This window comes from Larus michahellis, chromosome 1 (assembly GCF_964199755.1).
Source record: "Larus michahellis chromosome 1, bLarMic1.1, whole genome shotgun sequence".
NCBI classification, from domain to species: Eukaryota; Metazoa; Chordata; class Aves; order Charadriiformes; family Laridae; genus Larus; species Larus michahellis.
Genome location: NC_133896.1, coordinates 97733406 through 97756900, shown reverse-complemented (window position 1 = coordinate 97756900; position 23495 = coordinate 97733406). Strand labels below are relative to the sequence as shown.

Below are 23495 nucleotides of genomic sequence, written 5' to 3'. Positions count from 1 at the left end.
CAACAGAGTTAAATTGAGAATGAATTTTGTACACAATTATCATCTCTGTTTTCTTTCAAGGAGTCTTACACAAATACAGATTAAAGTGGCGTCCCTTTAAAAAGACAGAGCAAAATTGGCATTAATAATCACACCTGTAGGGAAGAGAGGCATGAGAGCAAACCAGGAGGCAGAACTGATAAAAGGCTGCTATGAGCACTTGCCTGCCCTGGGAAGGAGGGTGTTCAGCTTCCTAGGCTAAGAGTGGTGATGAGAAGCAAAGGTGAAAATGGAGTCTCCACGGTGTGAGCAGAGAATCACAAAGGTCTCTCTAGCCGAGATTCTGAGGTGCTTTGAACATCCTATAAGCGAGGAGCAAGCCTGGGCTATCTGCTTTCAGTGTTGCCGTAAAATGGAGCAGCTGGCTATGGGGCTGCACCCACCACTCCATTCTGTGTTCATAAAGGGTCCTGGAAGCATCTTTATCCATGCTGACGGTACTGCTTCCTTCAAGGTGTACCACAAGTCTGGTAAGAGCGTAGGTAGCTGTGCATGCCAAGGGCTGTTCCTATTCCAGGCTGAAATGTGGGGACAAAGTGGGCAGATATTCTTTTTCCTGCCTTTTTTATTTTTTTTACCTCTTCTCTCTCCGTGTGTTGTCACGAGGCTATGCTGCTGCCTATACTTCATTGCAAAAGACTGCAGATGAGTGGTAATGCAAATGTGCGGCCTATTAATTTTTCTAATAATGCTCTAGAGAGTCATTTGTTTCTAGGGAATAGCTGGGATGAAAGTTTGTTACCACTTATGTGATTTGAAATAAATAGTCTGAGATGTTATTATATGCCCTGCTCTGTTCATCTTCCAACGTATGGTTCCTTTGTTACAGCAACTCTCATGACATATCTATGATTGACAGTTTCCCTTTTTTGTCACTACATGTAGTCAGCAAGTGGCAACAAGCTTTGTCTTAAGCACTGCTTAGTTGCACTGCTGCAGAAGGCAGTGCTAGGCCGACCCTTCAGGGACAAGAGCGGGTAATAAAGAATAAAAACAAAGATCCAGTGACTTCCTTGTGGTTAGATACCTATTAGCAAACAAAAAAAGTATCCAGCAGCAGTTAATTTGGGGCTAATGCTCACAATAAGAGTATTCTGTGTTGCTTTCCAAGAGTACCCAAATATAGGCCTACTTTCCCCAGGCGAGACTGACCTTAGTCAGAGGGGTTTGTTTCTTTATTAACAAGAATTCTTCCTGTTTCTCTCTCGAGAGGGATTCTAAAAGCTGTTTATCAATGCCTATGCACTTGTCTTTCTCTCCATCCCCTCTTTTTTTCCCCTTTCAGATGTTGGCAGCATTCAGCAGTCAGAGGACAAGGTAAGCCTGTGTCTTCACCTTCGTACATGTGCAGATATAATCCTACTGTAGTAGAAGGCCAGGTAAGGAGATAAGGATGTCTTTGGAAATTATTAAGGTGCTTAAATTTGCTGTTCCCTGTGAGAGTGACTCTGTCCTCTGCAATCTGTAAAGTGAAACAAAATCTTAGGACCGAACTCCAGTAAGACAATGGGGCTGGGAAATAACGTGCACAGACGCTGCCTACTGAGGAGTAGCCCACAGTCTTTTTATCTTAATAATAGAGAACTTAGAGGTGCTAGATTAATGGCTAGGTGCCATTTAAAAATCTTGAAACAGCTTGTTTAGGGAGTATCTCAGGCTATGCGATGAGCATCTGGATGCCTTTTGGGCCCTTCTCATCCTGAGATATGTGCTCAGCCCTAAGGGGCAGTGGAGGGTACATGCGTGGCTGGGAAGTGACAACTGTGAAGTTCTCCACAACACTTTGTGCTGCACTGCTTCCTTGGTCTCTGTCTGCAGCTGCTGGAGTTCTTGGGAGTGGTGATCTATGAAGCCCTGGACTGGGGAATCGACAGCCAAGTGGAGCGAGAACTGAGTGATCCCTTGGAGAAATTGCTGTGCCTTATGTTGAAACTGGACGATGAGGCAATGAAACCAGCAGTCACCCTGCAGGATGTTATCAAGGTTTCCTTCTTCCTACTTAGTAAATATAGCAGCTTTAGATGGAACAATGTTGTGAACCAAGGGGCAAGACCATTTCCAGGAAAAATCTGGGTATCTTATTGGAAGACATAGAGGGAGCACGTGGCTTTCCCATCAGAGGGAAAAGGCAAAACCATCTTAGGTGTGCACAAGTGACTATGAGAAAGAATTAAGAAGGAAGACTGAGCATGGCTCTCACACAGCTGTGCCTACAAAGTCCTTCTGTACATAGTCTCCAAATTGGATACCTAGAAGACTATGGATATTCAAAAAAGTCACTTGTCCATAGTATTCAGTTTCTGCAAGAGTTGGGAATTGAATGTCTCAACTAAAACAAGTATTTTCCTTTCAGCCATAATTGAAAGGTATGAGGAGCTTCCCATCCCTTAGTCTGATCAGGGCAGGGGAAAAGAACAGGAAAAGGGACTCTACCTGCTGCATTTTGTTGTGCTTTGTCTGCACTGGAGACTTCCTCTTCCAGGTATTCTCCAGAGCACACCTTATGGAGAATGAGAGAGAGAAATTACACAGCTACTTACATTCTTGTATGTATAAGACTGGACATTTTGCTTCTTTGTTCCTATGCATCTGCAACAGAAAAACAAAAAAGATAGAAAGGGGCTGTGAGGAAGATGTTTTTTAACCATGGATTGAGAAAACTGAATCCTGCTTTATTCCATCCTACCATATTTTTTCATTTCAAGATCTCTCTTAAATAGCTGCACTTCTTTCAGGCCTGCGAGGAGCACTCGTCCAGGCCTTCTGAGGCTACCAGCCATTACGAAGTGACCTGTAGTAGTCTGTTTACTGAATATATGGAACTTCAGAAGCTTGTGACCATTATCCAGACCTCCAAAGAGGTACATTTGGGATCACCCCTTAGCTGTTATTCCTTCTGCCTTCACCCACTCACTTGGTTCTAAAGTAACCTTCCCGTTGCACTAGAAATGGAGTACCTAGCTGAAGGTCTGTTTTCACGATGTGAAAGCAACTGTCTGCACCATATTAGTACCTTTTGAAGGTTTGGGTGTTTGGAGCATCTATGCTTTTCAGATTAACATCAGTAATTTATACTAGATAGATGGGAAATCACTGAACAGTGCAAGGTAATGACCTCGTGTGCTTGCTTCTCAGAGTCTGAGAAAAATGGATGTGGAAGATTTGGTGGAAAATCCCCTTCAGAAGGAGGAAAAACATTGGGTGAGAGATTTAATTCCTTCATTATGGGTGCTTGGGGTTTTTTGTCTACCTTGGCTCTCTGAGGCTTTCCATTGACTCCTCTATGAAAAGTACAGCTTGAACACAAACAAAACTTCTTAGGTTGTTCAAGAGCTTAAGTAGTTAAAGACTGGTCTGTAAAGCAAGCTGGGGAGTGAACTTGAAGTTAAACTACTTCATGTGTTAACCTTATGTGGACATTTATTCTACACAAAGAGTGTCTTTGTGGTTCAACTTAAACCACTTCTAAAAATGAAGTTGGAGGCAGTCTTTGGAATAAGTGTCCACAAGTAGTTATTCAGGCTGTTTCTTCCTGCAAATGAGCCCCAAACCTCCAGCTCTTGGCAGGAACTCACACCTGCCAAAAGCAATCTGTTCCTTTCTTGTAGCTGGGCTGAAAACTCCCAGAAAACTCTTCTGTTGGCGGTAGTACTGGGGTGGACAAGTTCACTCTTATGTGGGGTCTGTGCTGGGTCAGGGCTGGAGGGGGCTGAAGGCCAGTAGCTCTGTCCATCTTTGTGGTTGTGCAGCTCCAGCAGCTCAAACAAAAGAGGTGATGGAGGGTGAGGTTGGAGATGTAGCTCCTACCATCTTCTCACTGCCTTTCTTGTCCTTCCAGTGTGTCCTTCTGTAGATCTCGGACTGTGTGTTTGGGGCAGAGAAAGCAACTTATTCTGTTCTTTTCAAGGCCCTACACAGTCAGGGCTTGATCAGAAACAAATAGCTCTTCTGGCTGGAGCTCTGCCCAGCATAAACAAATGCACTGTAGTCTGGAGTCTGTGGAGACAAACGGCAAGCCCCGAGAGACTTGTGGACTCGCTCCCTTTGTCTAAATAGCACTTACTTTGAAGCATGCTCAAACTATTCGTATGAAAATGTTTGTGAAATGTGTGTTTGGGCATATTTTCAATTTTGTGATCTATTAAAATAAACTGGCAGGCTATCTCAAACCACAAACTCATCAACTGCTATAGCTCTTTTCTGCAGGGAATACATGAATAAATACATGGGCTTTGCCGTGTGGCCTGAAGGCCAGTGTATTTGGCCCCTGTTCCTTCAGGAGACATGAATTCCAAAAGCAGGATGTCTGTTGCAAATCCTCTGCCTCTAGTTTCCAAGTCCCTAAGAACCAGTTGATTGCATTGCTCTGACAAACTCTTGAGCTTAGAATAAGCAGGCTGCCAACTTCACTGGGATCCGACAGATTAGAGCTGATGCCTTGAGCAGTGCCAAGCAGCTAGTCTCTCTGTGGACCATACTTTTTCACATTGATTGCTCCAAAACAGGCCATCTGAAACAGAGATCACAGCCTGATGGTGTGCAGGGTTGTACAGTTTCAGCAGACCTTATCTGTACATGTCACAAGACAATCTTTACCTTGAAGTGAGACCTCTTAGGAACACAGCTGTCTTACTGTTGAACTGAATTCACTGGTTTTGGAGTGTTGTGGCATCTTGCATTGTGTTGCACAGGTGTGGGAAGTTTATCTGGAGTTTGACAATACATGGGATTGCCCAAGTAGAATAATTGCAGTGATCCAGTCAGTAGGGAGAGAAAAGTATGAGTGATAATGATGTCGCCTACACCGGAAAAATGTTTTGGGTGTACAAGTTGCTCTGAAATGGCCAGCTGAAGGCAATTCTTGTCCTGAAAGTAATGTGTCAATGTTACAGTACAGAAGTCTCGCTTCAGGTCATATCTTTCAGTTAAGCTCTGTCACCATCTGAAATACAATTTTAGAAAGTGCAAATGGCTCAGGATAAGCTATTTCCAAGGTCTCTAATACTAACCACTTTGCCCAGAGACTTTTGTGTGTTCTCCTATACAATAAATATAGCCTAGGAGATAAGGCTAGTATATGCTCATTCTCTGAGAGTTCTGGTTTTCTGGAATTGAGGTATGACTCTACCAAAGACACACTAAAACAATCCAACAAAAAAATCCATCTCCTTGAAGACAGCCATCAGTCAGAGCTTGCCTAAGACTCTTCTGATATTATACCAAAATATCTGAAGGGATAAGTTAAGAGAAGATGCTTCATACTGTAAGTGGAAAAGGAAAAGAAGTCTAAGTCAGAAGCTTTGTTCTGAGGCAGTTTTCTGAAATGTTTTGCTTCCCTTTCTCTGTTTATAATACAATCGCTTGTTCTTACTCAATTTGCCTTTGGGATCCAGATAAGTGGTTGACTTTGCACTTCCATTACAGTGTTGTCTAAACATGATATTGAGTTGATTATTTTTTTTTCTGTCTTTAACTTTTGTTGGGTTATACTGCATGTCTGAGCATCCTCAGATATTAATACAGGAACAGGATGAGCAGATGTCAGAGTTATCAGCTTGTGTCTCCAGGCTGAAACTGCTAACATACACTGCTGTGATGGTTACAGTGTGAGATCCCTTTCTCCTTGCCTTCCTCTTTTGTCTGTGGGCCCTTCAGCCCTTGGTTTCTGAAAGTTCAGAGGATTTTAATGATTTGGGATTTCATTTCTAGTGTTTCCTAGGGTCCAATAATATGAAAAAACTCTGGCACCTGGAGCATTTGCAGGAAGTAGGTATTCAAGAAAATGGGTCTAGCTACCTGGCAGCAGCAGATGTGTTTTGCTAAAGTATATTCATAAAGTTAATGACAAAATTTGGGAATGAACCTGGTAAGCCAGCTCCCAGATCCCTTGTTATAAATTAATTTCTGCAAAGAGAAGCAATTCTCTGTTCTGGTACCGTGCCCTGATCTGCAAGTGAGTTGAAGGGGGAGTTAAGGACATGCTTTAGTGTTTCTGAATAAGTTCAATTGCTAAGTGTGCCGTATGACATGGAGGAAGGGAATGCTGCTCTGTGCATTTTATCCAGCTGTTGACTTTGCCCTCACCGGTTTCTCCTAGGCATCCTTGTGGCCCAGTGTCATCCAGGAACTGCAGAATGGTGTGAAGCTGCGCAAGGCCACTGAGCGACCACAGCATCACATGCCTCCAAAAGAAAGTGTCCGCTCTCCCTATGAATTACTTTTGGATGATATTCAGCACAAAAGGTACACGCTTCGGAAGGTGAGTGACTAGAATCAATGGACAACTCTGAAACCACCTGTTCCACTGCATTTCTAAGCAACTTTTGTTGAGATGGCTTCTCCAAAAGCCTGTCTTTCTCAAAGGTACTTCCAAGTCCAGAAGTGTCTGTGTTTCCCTCTCAGCTGCAGCTCAACATTAGATCACCCTGTTTGTCCACCCAAGTGCTTCATTCCCAGTAACGTTTTAATTCACGGACAGCAACGTTTTCATGAAGCTGGATGGTAAACTTTTTCCCCCTCCAGTGGTCAACCACTCCCTTCCCTGGAGCAATTATGATGCCTTGCACACAACAGTTTCATGAAACAGTCCCTTGCCTGCTTATGCTTTCCACCTTGGACACATCTGTCTGCTCAGGCTCCTTGAGCTGAGCTGTGCCTGGCATCTCTTGCTAGTTTCCTCACCTTCCTGGATGTTGTGGGATGTGTGCAAGTGCAAAAGCACTTTTGAGCAAGTCCTTTGCTCTGCCTCAGGTAGAGGCCTCTAGGCAGTGTACACAAGCTACTGCAGGAGTTTTGTCAGGGTAAAAAAAGCTGAGCCCCTTCCGGGGCAGCTGCTGTGCTGACTCAAGTGGTGGGGGCTTCCAGCAACATGTACAGTTGGTGAAGATGACCAGATACAAAAATATCTGGGGTGCCTCTAAAGGCTTGTGATGCTGTTTGCTTGCTGCAGCTTGAGCTGGGAATGATGAGCAGATCTGAAACACTGGCATACGGTTTTGTGGCATTGGCCTGCTTTGCAAACAGACATCTTGGCAGAAGATGAGACACAACTCTACTTGTAATAAAGAGTGATATTTTAAAAAGTGAAAACTTTGCATACCGCACTAAACATCATCCTTTTTTTCTCCTTGTTGGTGCTGCTAGAGTGCAGGGGGTTTAAAACCCTCAGCTAAACCATGCACCTTTATAAAACCCCAGCTCTCGCTTTTCTTGACTGTGGCTCCAGACTTCAGATAAGGCTGTGACACTTCTCCGGATATGATATCTTGACAGATATATAAATGAACAGTAGTGGAAAGGAGACAATATATCATAACTACTTGTGTTCCTTGCAATGTACTGTTTATCAATTCACTGTGCAGTACAGAACTGTAACTCAAGGTGGCAGAATGAACTGGGTCTTTTTGTTTTTCTTTCTTTCTTTTATTATATATTTTTTTCTGTGGTCAAGGAGAAGCACAAAAGTGTTTGAAGAGTAGTGGTCAGAAATGCTAGAAGAAAGCATAGAGTGCGGGGCTCAGGTCTTTGTGAAGGCTCTTAAATGATAATTTCCCCATCTGCAAAGCTATTTTAAAGCTTCTCTAGCAAACAGTAGTCCAATTTGCAAATGAATGAAAGCACAGCTAGTGTGGGAAGCTGTAGCGTTTTTCTACCTGCACTCCCACGTGTTCTGAAGCTGTACACACAGGGAAAGCAAATGGCATAGCCTCAAAGTAAGAACGAGTGAACAAGGCAGCTAAAGACATACATGTGCAACTTGATTTTTTTGTCAGTTCTCCCCTATGCAGCAAGCACAGGGCCTGATGAGGGAGACAGCCTGCTTCACATGAATACCTGCCCTGCAATTCTATCTTGCTATTGTTTGTAGTTCATGTAGGGCTGTAAGCCAGTCTCTGGGACTCTAGCTTATGCATACAGCTGCCTGCTGCTACAGTTCTTGTTACAGTCTTGTTAACCCATTCAATTACTCTCCTCCCTGGAGCTGAGTTCTCACTGATGAATGTGATGTGACCATGGTGCTTGTCAGGATCACTCCTGACATTAAAATCTGAGTACAATGTTTTCCAGTTTCCTCAGAGCAGTTCATGAGCTGCTGGGGCTAGAAGCCTGTATCTTTCTTGTGCAAGCCCCAAAGGGCTGTGCAGTGCTGCTGATTGCCTCTAGTCTTGCCACAGCAAATCTGTCTCTACCAAAACCCCATGTAAGTAAACATCATTCTACACTTCCTAACTCAGTTTTGTTATGCCTTCTCCACCTCTCCCATTCCCAAATCCTGACTTGACTCATTCACTGTGCCACTGATTGGGAGGGTGTACCAGGAGTAGAGAAATAACTATTGCTTAAGCATCATTTCTGCTCTTTCAGGTGATCATCGAGCAAAACCACAAGATCCCTGAAGCTGATGTAGCTGTTCTGAAGCCTTGTCTAAAACCTGTAGGTGACCTGGTGGTGTATCTAATGATAGCAAAACAAGATAATTCGGGAGTAGACAGGACAGTTTCTAGGAATATAGAACTAATGTCTTAGCTACTGGTTTGGATTTCGGAGAGGGATATATTAACCACACTTAACTTTTGGGTAGGCCCTCCTGCCAAAACACGGGGCTAGGAAAATGGGAGGTGAAATCTTCATAGGATGAAGATGATCAGTCTCCCTACTTCCTCCTCTGCTTCTTCCATTTGGAACATTTTTTGGTCCTGAAAGTACTCCTGAAGTTCTCAGTTTCAAATTTGAGAGTTGCTAAAGTATTCTCCTATGCATTATCAAAAGGTTCTTTCATGTGTCTCTTGTGTGCAAGGCCCAGTGCCCTCTTGAATGAGAGGCACTTGTAAAACAATGCTGTTGCTGAAGGAATAGTTCTCTCACCAGTGGTCTTCTCGCTTCGTCCACTGGCTCTTTCTGGTGCTATGCTTTGCCTGCAGGTGCTGGAGAGGAAGCTGAAAGAGCATGTGCCGTGGGAGGCCAGCTGTCAGGAACAGCTCATGGCAGAAACAGAACAACCACAGGAGCTTCGGTCATCACCAGCAAGGGAATATGGGAGCAGGCCCAAAGGTACCTGCTATGAAGTGACCTATCAAGCATACAAGTGAAGTCAGCGTTGACTGAAAATAATGGATAGCTTTTGAAATGAAAGCCCACTTATCTTTCCCATAGCGTGTATAATTCAAGAGAGGTGGGAATGCAAATTCTGTGTTGGTAGAGGTGGTATGGCATAAGGATAGTTCTTTCTAGAATATCTGTTTGTGACTTATTAAGACTCAAAAGATGTTTCAGCTTACTCTTTTTTTTTTTTTTAGGGGTGTTCAGATTTTTCTGTCCACTAAGTGAGAGAACAGGATTTTCACCATCACATAAAACTAAAAGATTATGTAACTGCCAGGACAAAGTCCATCCAAATCTTAGATTCTGATGTGTGGGTATCAAACTAGTCATTTTCTTGTCACAGCACAATATCTTATCTTCTCTGTGGTTTTTGTGGGGTTTTTTTTGTTCCCCCTCTCCCCTGCAGAAACGCTTGTGACACCAAATATTGCCTTGAAATCTCCAAGCAATAGTTTCTTAACTCTCCAAGATGCCAGTACCAAATTTAAAAATGTCAACGCTACAACAGAGCAGCTGGGACCAGTTCAGGTAAGGCTTTAGACTGACGGACTGTGGAGAGGCACAAGTACTTCAGGCATTAGATCTGCACATCCACAGCCTGGAACAGCCAGTTCAAATCCTGATGTGGGCAGTCTTGTCTCTCAAAAGTGAACAAATGTGGAACTATTAAGTTCACTGAAGTCCTTTCCTCTACAGAAGCTCATGCCATATTTAAACACTTCTTTTTGTGGCACGACTGCAGCCTATAGAACCAACGTCTGCTCTGGTCTCTTAAAACTAGATCCTGCAGAAGTTTTGATATGCATGGGAGTTTGGCCAATATGGGCCAGAACTATTCCCACTCTTACCTTACAGTGAGGCATTTGATGCTAGATGTATTGATATATTTGCATTTGACGTGGTATGTGAGCTTGTGAAAGGAAAACCTCATGATTTATTTTCAGGAAGCAACTTTACTGGTGAATTCCCACTCTTTCTGCCTGTGGAGCAATTTCAGGAGCACAATTCTTCAATAACCCATGATACATAGTCCTTGGGTTCTTTAACTCCTGGCTTGAATATTAAAAGCTTGACTGCTTGGTTCTGGGATTTAGCCTGAGCATATTCAGAAATTCTGTGGAACAGAACTTAAGCTCTAACACATCATGTCTAGCACAGATGCACTGGCATACAAACAGGAATCTGTTTTCTGTAAACATTTCTGTCTGAAATGCAGTTGCTTAACTGAGGAAAACAGATATGAATTAATAAAAGCAGAAAATATTCACTGTATTTGCACAAGTCTGTTCTCCTTGTAGGAATGCTCAGCATTTGAGAACCCTGTGGTTGACGTATTACTGCTATAATAGAAGGACCTTCATATGGAGACTAATATAATCAAATTTGTTTTCTGCTTCTCTAGAGAAGCTACGAACAATGTTCTTGAGGTACAGCATTGGGTTTGAGTTGGGTTAGTAGGGCACAGTCTCTTGAACTGTTGCCAGTGTTGCTACATGTCAGTTGGAGCCAAGAAAATGGTTCCAATGTTGTATAGGGAGGATTTTGTGAAGTTGGTTCGTGAATAGATGAAACTTTGGGACTAGTATATCCGTATTGAGCTTGAGTGAGAGAGAGAACAGATACATTTGAAAATTCACTATCTTAGTTGGAGCTTCCTGGTTGTGGGGGGAATTAACTTGCTATTACCTCTTGAAATATAAAGTTGCTAAATGCACCACATTGATTTCTCTCTCAGCTGCGCTTCCAGCTAAGCCTTGAATGTTTCTGGTCAGTCCTGGGTATCCTGGGTTTTGTTTAGCAGCAGCACTTCTGAGGAAGCAGGCTTGGTGTCTCTTGTATGTAGCTTAAGAACATCCTGTCCTCTGGTCTACAGGAAACCACTCCCAAGCTGCCTTCCAGCACCTGGCTTGCCTTAACCAGGTCATCGGTAGTATCCTGCAACAGCACAGGTCAGTGTACTTCTAGCTGCATGTCTAAACCAGGTGACAAAGTACAGTCAGTGGCCTGCTGGGTTCCCAAAGCCTTAGGTTGGGCTCACTGTATGCTTTCTCCCTGATCACCTGAAGACATTTTACAGGAGGAGCTCCAACAGTTACTAATGAGTCTGGGGAGGTGCCCTTAGAAGACCATTCCTCAGCAGTTGACTGAAGCTTGTATAGCTCCTGCAGCTTCAAAACAATGATAGCATGTCCCCAAAGACCTAACTGGAATTCACAGTAAAAGCTAAATGAGTGGTTTGAATGTTCAAGTAGAAAGTGGATCACTTGATTTCATTAAACTAAATGGTGCTAATGAATTCTTATCACTGCCCACTGACAAGCAAATTACTGTAACCTCTGCTATTTGTGATCTAGGCTGGTGGGGGTTGAGGGGGAGAGATGTAAGCCTTGCTACCTTCAGAAGGCAGTGTAGAGCTCTTGAGCATTCAGCTTTTGGGGTGAATATTTAAAGCTGCCAGCTGGCTTTCTGCACCCTAAATCTATCTCTTCCTTTCCAGGTCTTGCTGCAAATTGCACATGTCCTCCCATGAGTGCACCCACACTAGGAGACATTAAACCTAATGGTTTCCTGAATGCTGGTCAACAGCAGCTGCCTCCTTACAGAGGAAGGTCCAAATCTTTAGAGAGAGACCTTCAAAGCAAGGAACTTGTAAGTCCGGCATGTCAGCTAGCAAGCCTAGTCTGATACATCTGGTAATGGTGCAGAGCTTGCACCTTGATCCTCATGCAAGCAGTAAGCAAGTTCTGTGGTTTTTATCTTAGGCCATATTGTATACTGACCTTAAGTTGGGATATTATTGTCTCCTTGGAGACAGCTTAAGAAAATATTGGATGCTGTAGTGTCCTTGTGGAGGCTTCCTAGTTTGAATGGTACGATGTAGAGTTGTTCCTCGTACAAGAAGAGAAAGATATCACTGCATTACTTGAAAGTGTCTGTCAAGGTTTCCTCAAGCAGACTGTAGTTGGCAGTGGGATTGTCCTGCTTTCTCTGTCTCCCCTCATTCTTTCTAGATTCTGATATATTCACAAGCATTCTTTAAGCTGCAGTAAAGGGAACAAGTAGTTGACAAAATGTAGATAGCACAGTATCAGCGACTTCTAAATGTATGCAGTACTGAAGTCGTCAGGCTCTGAATGACTGTTGTGGGAACAAGGCTGGGGTTTGTGCGTTTCCATGCAACCTTCTGAATCATGGCCTTGCCCTGTTCTGCCCCAACAAGGTAAGGTGTGTTGTGTCCTTGCTGCCTCCTTTCCTTCTGTTTCCCTCCCTGCCCCATCCCCAGCAAGTCTCTAAACTAACCATAACTCTGTATGACCTCTTTGTTCAGCAGTGTGGTGGGGGATGCAGGTGGGTTGGGCTCCCCACCTGGGGATAAAAGCACTGTTGTCTTTCCTGGTCAACAACCAGACCATAGCTGCCATTTGTGTGGAGCTAGTCGGTCTTGGGAAAGAGAAGGCGAGAGAGCGTTGTGCTGTGGAAGGGGATCCTGTACCTAGGAGGGGCCAGGGTGCCATCTGTGCTGTCGTCTGTACCAAAGGGTAGAATTCCGCAGAGACTGGCTCTGGAGATGGTATTAACTACTGTGGTGACCAAGGGACCTGTTTCCTTAATTGAGGTGTCAGGAAGCTGCTCGCAAATTATAGCAACCACTAAAAGGCCTTGTAGAAGATCCTCTGCTACTATTGTCAAAGAGCCAACTGATACCCGCCCCCATCATTGGCAAAATTGAGTTTTGGGGACAAATGTTCCTGAGCCTTTTGGGACCTATTTTGAGGATGACTTCCCCAAATACCTGCTTCCTTCAGCTTTCTCTGATGCTTAACTTCTGTCTTTCAATTAGGACTGTCCCTTTTCTACCAAGTGGCCATCACCAACCATTGCTGAGATGATTGAAACCAGATATGCAATGATGGTTCTGGAAGGGCAAGGCTTCTTCCACCGAGATAGTGATGGTGTCTTTCCAAGAGCAAAGGTATGTTTCCTCTCCTTCTCTTTGTGCTGTCTTTGCCTTTTCAAAAGCTGGCTGGCTTCATGGCCCTCAGAGCTGAACTACTGAGGTGCTCTCTGCCTCAACTTACCCTGTTGATACAGCTGATCCGAGTTTGGCCCTCAGCTGTAAAAAAAATCTTTTGATACCTGTGCAGTGATAGCTTCTAATCAAGCTTAAGCTATTTTAATTGCCTGGAAAGTAACCCAGCCTTTGCTTGATACTTCTTGTCTGTTATTTCTACTCTAGGAGACCTGACTGCTATGAATGTTGGCCAGCTCTGAAATCACAAAGTAATTGGGATTTGGTACTGATAAACAGTGAAGCAAAGGCTCTTAACTAAGGCTCCCACATCTGAGTTGTGCTGACTCAAACCACCTTGCTGAGTGGACTCAAAGGCTGGGGAGATGAGGGGGACAGGGAATGACCCACAGCACAGGACTGTTGGCTGTCCACTCTGCTGAACTGCTGGCTTATTCACTCAGCCTCCCCTTTAGAGGGAGTGTTGCAGCCTCCAGAGCAGACATTGTGAGTACAAGCCCTTTGCAACACAGATGTGAGGAAGTCCGTGCTACTTGGCTTAGGGGTCAGCTTCTTGCCCTCACTTATTTAGCAGTATAGACAGAGCCAAAGGGTTCTGCTAGCGGAGCTATGCTACTTCCACAATCTGTCTGATGCTACTGAGACTAAATCCATGTTTTTATTTTCTCATCTTACTTACTGACCCTGCTTTAACTTGCGTGCTCTCTGCCTATTCTAAAATGGCTGTCTTACCTTCTTTGTGTTCTTGCTGCTGAAGTTTTTTTAGCTTTCTCAAGCTCTGCTTCTCAAGATAATATCAATTCTGACTGCCAGCTGTGTATGAATGTGTTCTCTTTTAAAAAGTTCAAGCGACTCATCAGCTTCCTTATGACTCATTTTTTGCTTCAGGATTGGATTCAAATTTGCCCTGACTTAATCTCTTTGGGATTGCTGCAGTCTACCTCAAAGAATGTCTCTCTTCTTCCCTCTCTCTTAACTAGCTACTGTTACACTCTTGCACAATACAGCTATTGTTTGCTCAAGAGCCTTTTTTTAAACTCCTGTTGTCTGGCAGCTGCCCCAAACCTCTGCATCATAAAAACACTGGCCTACAAGTAAGACTTTTTTTTGCCTTTTTAGCTTTTAATTCCTGTGTCTTTGCTATCCTTTATTGGACCTCTGTTATTGTATGTGGATCTAAAGCCTTTAGAAGGCTGGTTTGTGTGCTTGCTCTTTGGCAGGCAGTAGATGGTGTTGGTACAAAGATATTTCCCATTGGCATTCACAAGTAACTTTCCTTTCCACAGATCTGTTTCAGCTGCCATAAGCAGATGTTTCTTAAGTGGCCTTACAGCTGTTACCTCTGCAGCAGGTGAGCTGGTACAAAAGAACTGAATGAGGAGGGAGAAAAGAGTAGAACAACAGTACTGACAATACTCAGTATTCAAATGGTTGCAGTACTGGATAGGAACAGGTTGCTGAGCCCTTCAGTTTTGCCTTACTGCACAAGCCAGGCTGAAGTGTCTACAGCTGCAGAGGATGTGGAAAAACTTGCCTCTGAAGTGGTATCTCAATTTTAACTCTTAGTATTAAGCTAGCAATAACCAAATTTACTGTGCAAGATTAATTTCTTTCAGAGATCACTCTCTGCATTTTGCTCGAAATGTTGGATTTAACTTCAGTCAAGGGCTTGAGCACATTCCAGGAGAGGCTCCTCACCAGAATCTTCTGTTGAGGACTGGAAAAGTGAATTCCAGACCCTGTGACTGGGAATGGAGTTGGACCTACTTGTATCCACTTATTTGTCAGAGGTTTTCTGTTTGTGGGAGAGGAAAAGAGTTACTTCAGGCTCAGTAAGGCTCACTTAAATTTATTTGAAGCAGTGGTGAAGCACTGAATTGATTACAAGCAACAAGTAAACAACTACTGGGAATTGAGTAACTGTCTGATGGTAGTGCTGTGTGAAAAATAATGGGCACTGGCAGATAAAGCCTTCAAGCTATGGATGTTGACACATTTCAGATGGTCTAAACTAGCATAAATAAGAGGGCTAGCAAACTGAATAGGGGAGTTCTAAGCTTGCTCACTTTGCCATCAAGTGATTGTGCCACAATCACAAATTAAGACTTGCTTGGGAAAGTCACCCTTAGCTGCAATATTGGTATCTGCTGAGCTTTAATTAAATGATAATACTGGGAACTTCTTTCTCTTAGTGTTGTCTGCTGCGACTGCTGCATCAAGGCAAGTCTAACCTTTAGAACAGCATATGAGGTTTTTTTTACATTTTCTATTTCCCCTGCACCTCACCTAGTCTTAGGAAGCTTTCCTTCACCTCACTGATACCTCAAATCTACCCTCTAGCTTGTTGACAAGAAAATAGAAGAGGGAATATTACAAAGTGCAAAAGGAGCCATGGTGCCCCAGACATCTCTTGTCATATGCAGCTAAAACAACTCTAGTTCCTCTTTCTTTCGTCCTGTATAAAGAGGTTGGGATTACTCTGTGGTCTATTTATACAAGGGTCAGGAAGTTCACTGCATTAATATCTATCTTCTAAGTGCACCAATAAATCAATTGCATGCCATGCAAATTTTCCTGGTAAGGAGGAGGATGTGTTTCCGTGAGAACTCAGGTGACTTGTGTTGTGATTCTAGATGTCCATGCCCTTCAGAACATGTATACATCTCCCACTTCACTTCTTAAAACTTTTGAGACTCTCCAGAGAAGAGGACCCTGCTACTCAAGAGCAGAAGAGCTCAGAGTTGCTGCATGAAATAGAGCACTGGGAGTGTTTTGGGTAAGCTGGGACAGGGATGTTCTGCTTTTACTTTGAAAGATGTTACAAGCTACTTGTAGACTTGCATATACAAACATGCAGACAACAATATGTAGTAGTATGCTGGTCAGCTGAATGTTATGCTGAATGACTGGTTTAGCCACTGGTCTAGCTAGTCTAGAGTTCTCTGGAAGTATTGTGGATTTTAGATGACCAAAAGTGAGGACGTGTAGGTTCTCTGAAATCCATTTTGCTTTTTAGCTATCAGGTGTCTGATATGGATTCAGAAGTGTCTATATTAGCCCAGATATAGATGGTTCCTTGTGACAGCTTAAATTTATATGAGAATTTCGAGACCCCATTATATTTTGTCCCCCACAGCTGTGAGTCTGTCACTACAACCCAGGAGTAGCCCCTTTATACCTAGAAATAAACTATGCTAATGGTCTGAGGTATAATGGATTGAAGAGTAATGCCACAAATGGTTTCTCAGTCCCTCCACACACACAGACACCCTTTCCTTTTTGTCCACAGAAAGGGAACTATTTCAAAAAGAGTTCTGGGTGGAAAAGATAGACCTTGTGGGTATAAGTGCAATACGTAGGTCTTGAAACATGCATTATCTGTTCTCGTCTTTCCAAATCAGTTATACATTCCACTGGGGGAACAGGTATCTTTTATCTCTGAAACCATTCTTTAATGTAGCCAAAGTAAATAGTCACACCAATTTCTGGTTCAAAGGCTTGTACTTCAGTAGTGAACACTGCCCCTGATTTTTGGCCACTGAAGTTAACTGTGTGGGGCAGTGGTTTGGTCTGTCTTACAATGCAGGTGCTGCAGAAGAGGTCTGAGTGACTGCATTACTGCCATACTTCAGAATGGCAAAAAAAAAAAAATAAATCCTGCAGCATAAGGATGCAGCCATAACCTTGGAACAACCACAGATATCTGTTAGGTCTTTGGCTGACATACTGTCAATAGAGAGAAGGTGTCTTAAGTGAAGCTGTTCTGGTGCTTAGTAGCTTTCCTAAGCGGAGTTGACTGCTCTGTTGAACTCATGCATTTAGCTAAATCACTTAGCAGTGTTGGATCAGGTGTGGGGGAAGGGTGGAAGAGCACCATACCCGCTAACAGAAATCTGGGTCAGCTTTCCTGCTTTTCTTTTTCCCTCTCCCACTCCAGTATACCTGTTATTTTGGAACCCCATTGCCTAGCACAGCCTCTGTGCTGTTACGCAGGGACCATGGCAGACTGGCTGACTGCAGACATCTGTATGCGATGTGAGCGGTATCTGTTGAACATGGCTTCCAGTCAGCAGCAGAGCATCCCTCTCAGGAGAATTTCCTGGCCTTGAACCAAACTGGAATGACTCTACCATACATCTCTCCTGTCACTTGTTCCGTACCTGAAGTAAATGAAACCGCTTTATGCACCTACAAAGACCTATAAAGGCCTGAATAAAAGACCGCCCTGCTGGCTAGTCTAAGCAGGAAGCACAGTTAGTATTTATGCATTGTGAAGTATTATAAAGCATTGTGGTTTTTAGAGCTGTTTTAATTCTTGTCTGTGTCTTTGGGAAAAATAAATGTTGAAGCACTATCACGCCTCTAGCATTTCCTCCTTTGCACCTGCAGTTGTCATTGTTCTGTGGCACTGTTTGCATTCATTGCTGAGCAGACTTCACCCTATGTAATGAGAACAGGCAAACTTTTAACCTAAAACCTCTGTTCCTGAGAGGCTTGGAAAGTGGACCTCTCGGTTATGTGATCACATCACCGTGTATTTTTCTGGTAACTCACTAAAAAGCGCTTAAAACTCACTGCTCTGCATGCAATGCTGTAGTGATGGCTGTCAGGTGGCCTGCTCAGTCTGCTTGCTCAGGAAGCTAGCTCTTGATTTGTTTTTCATCTGTGCGCAATCCGTGCTTTGCTACCAGAGCATTCTGGTGCATGTCACTGAAGTACCTAGTATGTGTCAATGCCATCATCACCTGAGGGGCAGATGGTTGTTCTCAATAAATTCTTGCTCTTTTTTATTGGCCTTAAACTTTCCCTGAAGTTAAACTGGACTATTACAACATACGACATTCTAGAAAAATAAAGAATGTTTTGGTAAATTCTTTGTGTGCTTAAACCCAAAAATTGGATATTTGATAGTTTGTCTTTTTCTCCCCAGGAGTTGCCTGTATGGAAGTGGTGTAGGTGCTCTGATGGAGTTCTCCCTGGTGTGTTTTCCAGGTTGTTGAAGGATCCAGGGTGTTGAAGGATACAATGGACTTGTAGGTGGAATGAGTCATGCTGAAGAAAATAATGGCTGGGAAGGGCCAGCTCTTCTAGATAGAGGAGAAGGGAAGAAAGACATGTTTAAGCTGAGCCCCAAGGTCTGCATCCAAACTGCCAGGAGGGTCAATACCTCCAGCTGACTTGTGCTGGCCTAACTCTGCTTCCTCCAAACTGCCTGTCTGCAAGCTGGTGCCTACTTGCAGGTTTGGGCAAGCTCCGCAAGTAAATGAATGCGGGGAAGCTGGAGCTTGTACTTCCTTTTGGAGCACGTTCAAGTGTTCCTCTTCCTTCAGTCAATTAGGAGGGGTGCAGCCTGCCTGCCCAGGTCCTCTCCTGCATGTGCTAATCGCTGGTGCTGCTGGGAGGCACATCCATACCAGGCAGGTGGGCTCCTTGCAGGCTGCAGGGAATGGCAGCCAAGCCACAGCTGTGCTTGCTGGCATGATGGGCACAGCGTGGGGCCGGGGGCATGAGGTGCTTTTGGGTGCTTGCTGAGTGAGGTTGTTTAGATAGAGCAAGAAATGAGCTGAGATCAGCCTGTTTTGATTAATGTGCGAGGCCAAAATGTTTCTCAGAGCCTGGGTGCAGTGGTATGGAGCGACGGTTATCAGTATGGAGAGACAGTATCTGTATGGCACCACGGTAGGCTTCAGTTCACCTGGAGCGCAAAGGCAGTTCTGTCTCTTGCGTATCTGCTGTGTTGCCACATGGGCTCTTTTTACTGGCTTCCCCTTTTCCTACCTTGTGACCATGAGCAGGGTGAGGAGATGCCTTCAGTTCAGAAGAAACGGAGGGGTGGATGGATGCTAAGGAACTGCCTGACCTTCCCTGTCTGTCCCTGATCTAGCGAGCTGTCAGGAAAACCCATGTTCCCATTGCTCCTCTCTACTATATTGGTTGCATTAGCCCCTGAGTGGGCTAGTAAAACCTCTGTTCCCTGTACAGGAGTGACACCTAGTCCTTCTTAACGCTGGCGCATAACTGTTGCTCCTGGCCAGGGCAGGTCATGACAGCTTGTAGGGGCAGGCTTACTGGAAATGTGCATCTGTTTAAACACAGCCAAAAGAGCCTGGCCATCTCCTTTCCCTGGCTGAGGAGAGCCCTTGGGAGGGATGGATCAGAGATTAGGCCTTACTTGGGAACCATGGAGCACAGGGTGGAGCAGGTACAGGCAGCCTGAAGCCAGGGTGCAGAGTGGGGGATTCCCTTATGGAACAGATCTGGCACCAAGAGCAGCACTTCCCAGGGATGGGGAAGTGACTGTTCAAAACCTCTTCTATTCAGAGCCCCTGAAAGGTGACGGTTTGGAGGAGAGTCTTCCCTCTGCAAGTGTGTGGCAGGACTTGATCTGTCTTTTGCTGGTTCCTCTCATCATATGGACCAGAGCCTGTTCAGAGTCAACTGATTCTAGTTATTGGTGTTGTGTTTGGGTGAAACCTGTCTTTGAACACGGGATCCTTTTTGCATTCTCCCACTGCTGCAGATAGTGGCCCGTCTCCAGGCTCTGGCGTTGGGTCCCTTCACACAGCCCCTCATCCCTTAAAGCACAGCTGCAGTCTTTAGCCCTATCCCAGTAGTGAATCATGACTGGCAAATGGGAAAAGTAGTCTTCATTATTACTACTGCTAACGGCAGGAGCCTGGACCGGGGCACTGGGAGCAGAGGAGGGAGATCTGCCTGGGCGAGATTACTTTCATCTTGTTTCCTCCCCGGGTCAACTCTGTGCCCGCTGCTCCTTGAAGCCAGCCGGGGGCGGTCAGGACTGAGCCGGGACACCTTTCATTTCGGCGGCGGGGGGGGGCCTCCGAGCAGTGACCTGCCGGGCGGCTCACCCCAGCCAGGCGGTACGGAGGCGGCGAAGTTCCGCGCCTCGCCCTCACGCCTGCCAGCAAGGCAGGGCCCGGCCGCCCCGGGGAGGCAGCCTGAGGCGGGAGCCTCGCCCGCCCGGCCTAACGGCTCCCGCCGGTTCCAACGGCTCCCGCGGGCTCCGCGCCCGGCAGCCAACCGCCGCTCCGGTAGGGGGCAGACACGGGCCGCGCTGCCCGTCGCGGGCCGGGGCCGGCCGGCGGGCCCCGTGGAGGCGGCAGAGGGTTTGGCGGGCGGGCGCAGGTGGTTACCCCCAGCCTGCCCGGCGGTGCCGGGTTTACGGGCTAAGTTGCTGGCCGGGCCCCGTCCTTCGCCACTTCTGGGAAATAAAAGATATTTTTACCATATTTATTTATTTATTTTTGTCTCTCCCGCTGCACTCCCCTGAGCCCTAGTCCAGGGAAGGTCCCATCGGGCTTTCCAGTATCTGAAGGGGGCCTACTGGAGAGGACTTCTTACAGGGGCATGTAGTGATAGGACGAGGGGTAATGGCTTCAAGCTGGAAGAGGGTAGATGTAAATTAGATATCAGGAAGAAATTTTTCACTCTGAGGGTGGCAAGACACCGGCACATGTTGCCCAGGGAAGCTGTGGATGCCCCATCCCTGGAAGTGTTCAAGGCCAGGCTGGATCGGGCTTTGAGCAGCCTGGTCTAGTGGGAGGTGTCCCTGCCATGTTGGAACTAGGTGATCTTCAAGATCCCTTCCAACCCAAACCATTCTATGATTCTCTGACTGTGGTGGGGAGGCGAGGAGTGGCTGGGGTGAGGGGGAAAAAGAGGGTGCGTGTGCCAAAGAGAGCTGGGAGGGAGACACAGCAAACCCCAAAGGAGGTGTTAGGTGGAGCTGAGAGCAAGAGAGGCCAGGCTGCAGTAACCTGGTGTTGATGTCCAGGTTGTTTGGTGCTTGAAGCCATTTGGGACAACATGCTGGTGTAGAAAGTAGGTGCAAAGCTACTTGAATAACCTCACCCAGGGTGCTGCTGCCAGCAACTTCTTGTTCAGGTGAACGGTGGTTTTGAGTGGGGTTTCACCCTGCATCCGATTCAGTTTGGCTTAATGTTTTGTTTTTTTCTTTTGTTATGAAGAATAAACATAAGGGCGTCATATTTTATGCATGAAATGAAACCGTAGATATGTTGGGCAGGACTCGATCTAAAACCTATGGGGGCAAATTGGGGAAATGGTCTGGAAGAAACAAGAGGCAGCTGAATTAGGATAAGTGGAAAGTCATACACTTGAGCAGCAACATGAACTCCCCAAGTACTGAGGAGGGAGTGATGGGTTAAGTAGCAATTCTTCAGAAAAAGGATCAAAAGCTGAATGCGAGTCAGCTATGTCATGGTGTTGAGGTGATGGAAAATAAGTTGAGGGGACATGTGGGGTAATTGGATCCAGCCCAGCGGAGAGCAGAGAGAGTGAGCGGAAGTCCAGAAACCATTACCTACCGGGGAAGCCTGAGAGAACTGAAATTCTCTAACCCAAAGGAGGAGAGAACTGAAGTCTTTAAGCACATAAAAGGACATAATCTTTGCTCCTTGTCTGTGATGGAGAAGAGGAAAAAAAGAAAAAAGAAGGCTTAAGTCACAGCAGGAAAGACTCAATTTAGATGTTAGGAAAAACTTTCCAATGACAGGGCTAATAAAGAATAGGCTGCCTGGGGAGTGGAGAGCTTTAAGATCAAGTTAAGCAACATCTGTCAGGGATGTCCGAGGTTTAGGTGATCCTGCCTTGGGTTAGCGGGATGGACTGGTCTGACCTTTCAAGGTCCCTTTCAGCCCTAATTTTTCAGTGGTTCTGCGGGCCGACATTAATCTTCTTAATGGTATTTAAACAGTCAGCAGCTTCTCTTAAGTAACTGCTAGCAAGTCTCTTCTCTTGCCTGCGGTTTAAAATTAACTTAATTTCCATGCATCACTTTCACCCTCCAGCTCCCAAGTCCTGCATAGCCAACCAGCAGGCTGAATTCCTTAACTGCTTGTTAGTACCTTCCTTGCGGCTCTGTAGCTATCCAGAATGAAAAAGGAGGGATAGAAATGCTATATACCGGTGGCAATGTTGCCAGTGTGAGGATGGGTCCTTTTCTGCGTTTATACGTAGGAGATACAGTCCCCCTCCTTGTGGTAGCCGGATCTCATATATGGTTATTTCATTTTGTGTGCTCCAGGGACCTGACTTTCCATGTTGCCTGCAGCTTTCTGAGGGAGCTTGTCATGTCCCACCTCTGGCAAAGGCTGGCCTGTTTCTGAAAGGAGTCGTATCAGACCATGGGTCTTCACTCTCAGTTTGTCACAGGTCAAGGCTTTGAGTGTCCAAGCCCAGACACTGCCCAATGTGTGTGGTGCTTGTGCCTAACAATGTGTACAGCAACAGGTGTTGTAATTAATACATTGCCCACAAATGATGTCTCTTCAAGTGGCGCAGAATCCAGAAAGGAGGAGTCTGTGGTGTGAAGCTGGCCCTCGGTCTGGGAGCATGTCCTTCCACCCCTTGAAACTACTAATGAAGGTGAATTAAGTTTTTCATCTGCCAGCAACAGAGTAAGAGGAGGGGAAGAAGACAGGTCATGATGAGCAGTATCTGCAACCCTTGTCTAGTGTCCTCAGAAAACAGGAGAGCTGGTGAGTGTATCATGAAGGCAGGGTGTCTGCAAACTTCTTAGGTATTTGCTTAAAACAGAAAAGACGGCATTTCCATAGCTGGGAAAAACTGTCCCTAATGAGAGAGGGAACCATTGCCTGAAATTCCTCGCCTTTGGAAAATAACTCCCTGCCAGCCACTGAGCTGCACCTATGGATTGTGACTGGGGTGACGCTGCTCAGTGTGACTATGAAAACTGGGTGGGTATGGCACCAAGAGCATCACTGACTCCGCACCGCAGCTAGGAGATCAGTGATAGAGGAGAAAACCATAAACAAAACCACATTATCCAAAGTCAGGAAAACATGAGGCTTCCAAACCTTCATTGCATCCTCCGTAGTTATTTACCTAAAACAGAAAAGATGACATTTCTGTAGCTGGGGAAAACCGTCCCTAATGAGAGGGAGAACCACAAGTACCTTATTTGCCCACAGAGAAGCAGTCGCAATTTCTCCCACTAATCTTCTACAGTGTTTTTAACCAGCCAAGATAATTGTGGGCCAGATACACAGGCCTTCACATTCGCTTCTGTTAACAGAGCAAGATCTATCCTATCTCTGCGTGATTGTTAAGTATGAAGAACTTTATTTTATAAGTGGGAGTAATGTATAAAGAAACGAAGCGGCCACCGCAGCAGCAGGTTGGAACACAGGGTCTTTCAGTCTCGGCCCTGAGCTCCTTCTTCCAGACCGTGCTGCCAGCGCTGAGAAGTGGAGGGGCTGTTATTTATACGCATAATAAAACACCACCTGAATGCAGCTGGAGTCCTACCTTTGAGCAACAT

The 23495-nt window shown here is 45.2% G+C and overlaps 1 protein-coding gene across 1 annotated transcript; it reads left to right on the top strand.

Moving 5' to 3' along the window:
- Window positions 1–224: 224 nt before the first annotated feature.
- Window positions 225–17672, top strand: LOC141746398 (protein spire homolog 1-like). Its single transcript, XM_074594794.1, has 16 exons — window positions 225–509; window positions 1325–1356; window positions 1858–2022; window positions 2775–2900; window positions 3175–3240; window positions 6137–6298; window positions 8404–8472; window positions 8961–9090; window positions 9548–9669; window positions 11015–11090; window positions 11639–11790; window positions 12983–13114; window positions 14458–14522; window positions 15364–15391; window positions 15805–15947; window positions 17109–17672. The coding sequence occupies exons 1-16, from the start codon at window positions 269–271 to the stop codon at window positions 17278–17280; spliced, it is 1881 nt and encodes a 626-aa protein (XP_074450895.1). The 5' UTR covers window positions 225–268; the 3' UTR covers window positions 17281–17672.
- Window positions 17673–23495: the final 5823 nt, after the last annotated feature.

What these genes read in the sequence shown, in the direction of transcription:
- LOC141746398 (XM_074594794.1), top strand. Translation starts at nt 269, where the DNA reads ATGGAGTCTCCACGGTGTGAGCAGAGAATCACAAAGGTCTCTCTAGCC. An exon ending in AGCAGCTGGGACCAGTTCAG is followed by an intron (nt 9,670 to 11,014) that starts GTAAGGCTTTAG and finishes TCTGGTCTACAG; the next exon opens with GAAACCACTCCCAAGCTGCC. An exon ending in AGTATCCTGCAACAGCACAG is followed by an intron (nt 11,091 to 11,638) that starts GTCAGTGTACTT and finishes CTTCCTTTCCAG; the next exon opens with GTCTTGCTGCAAATTGCACA.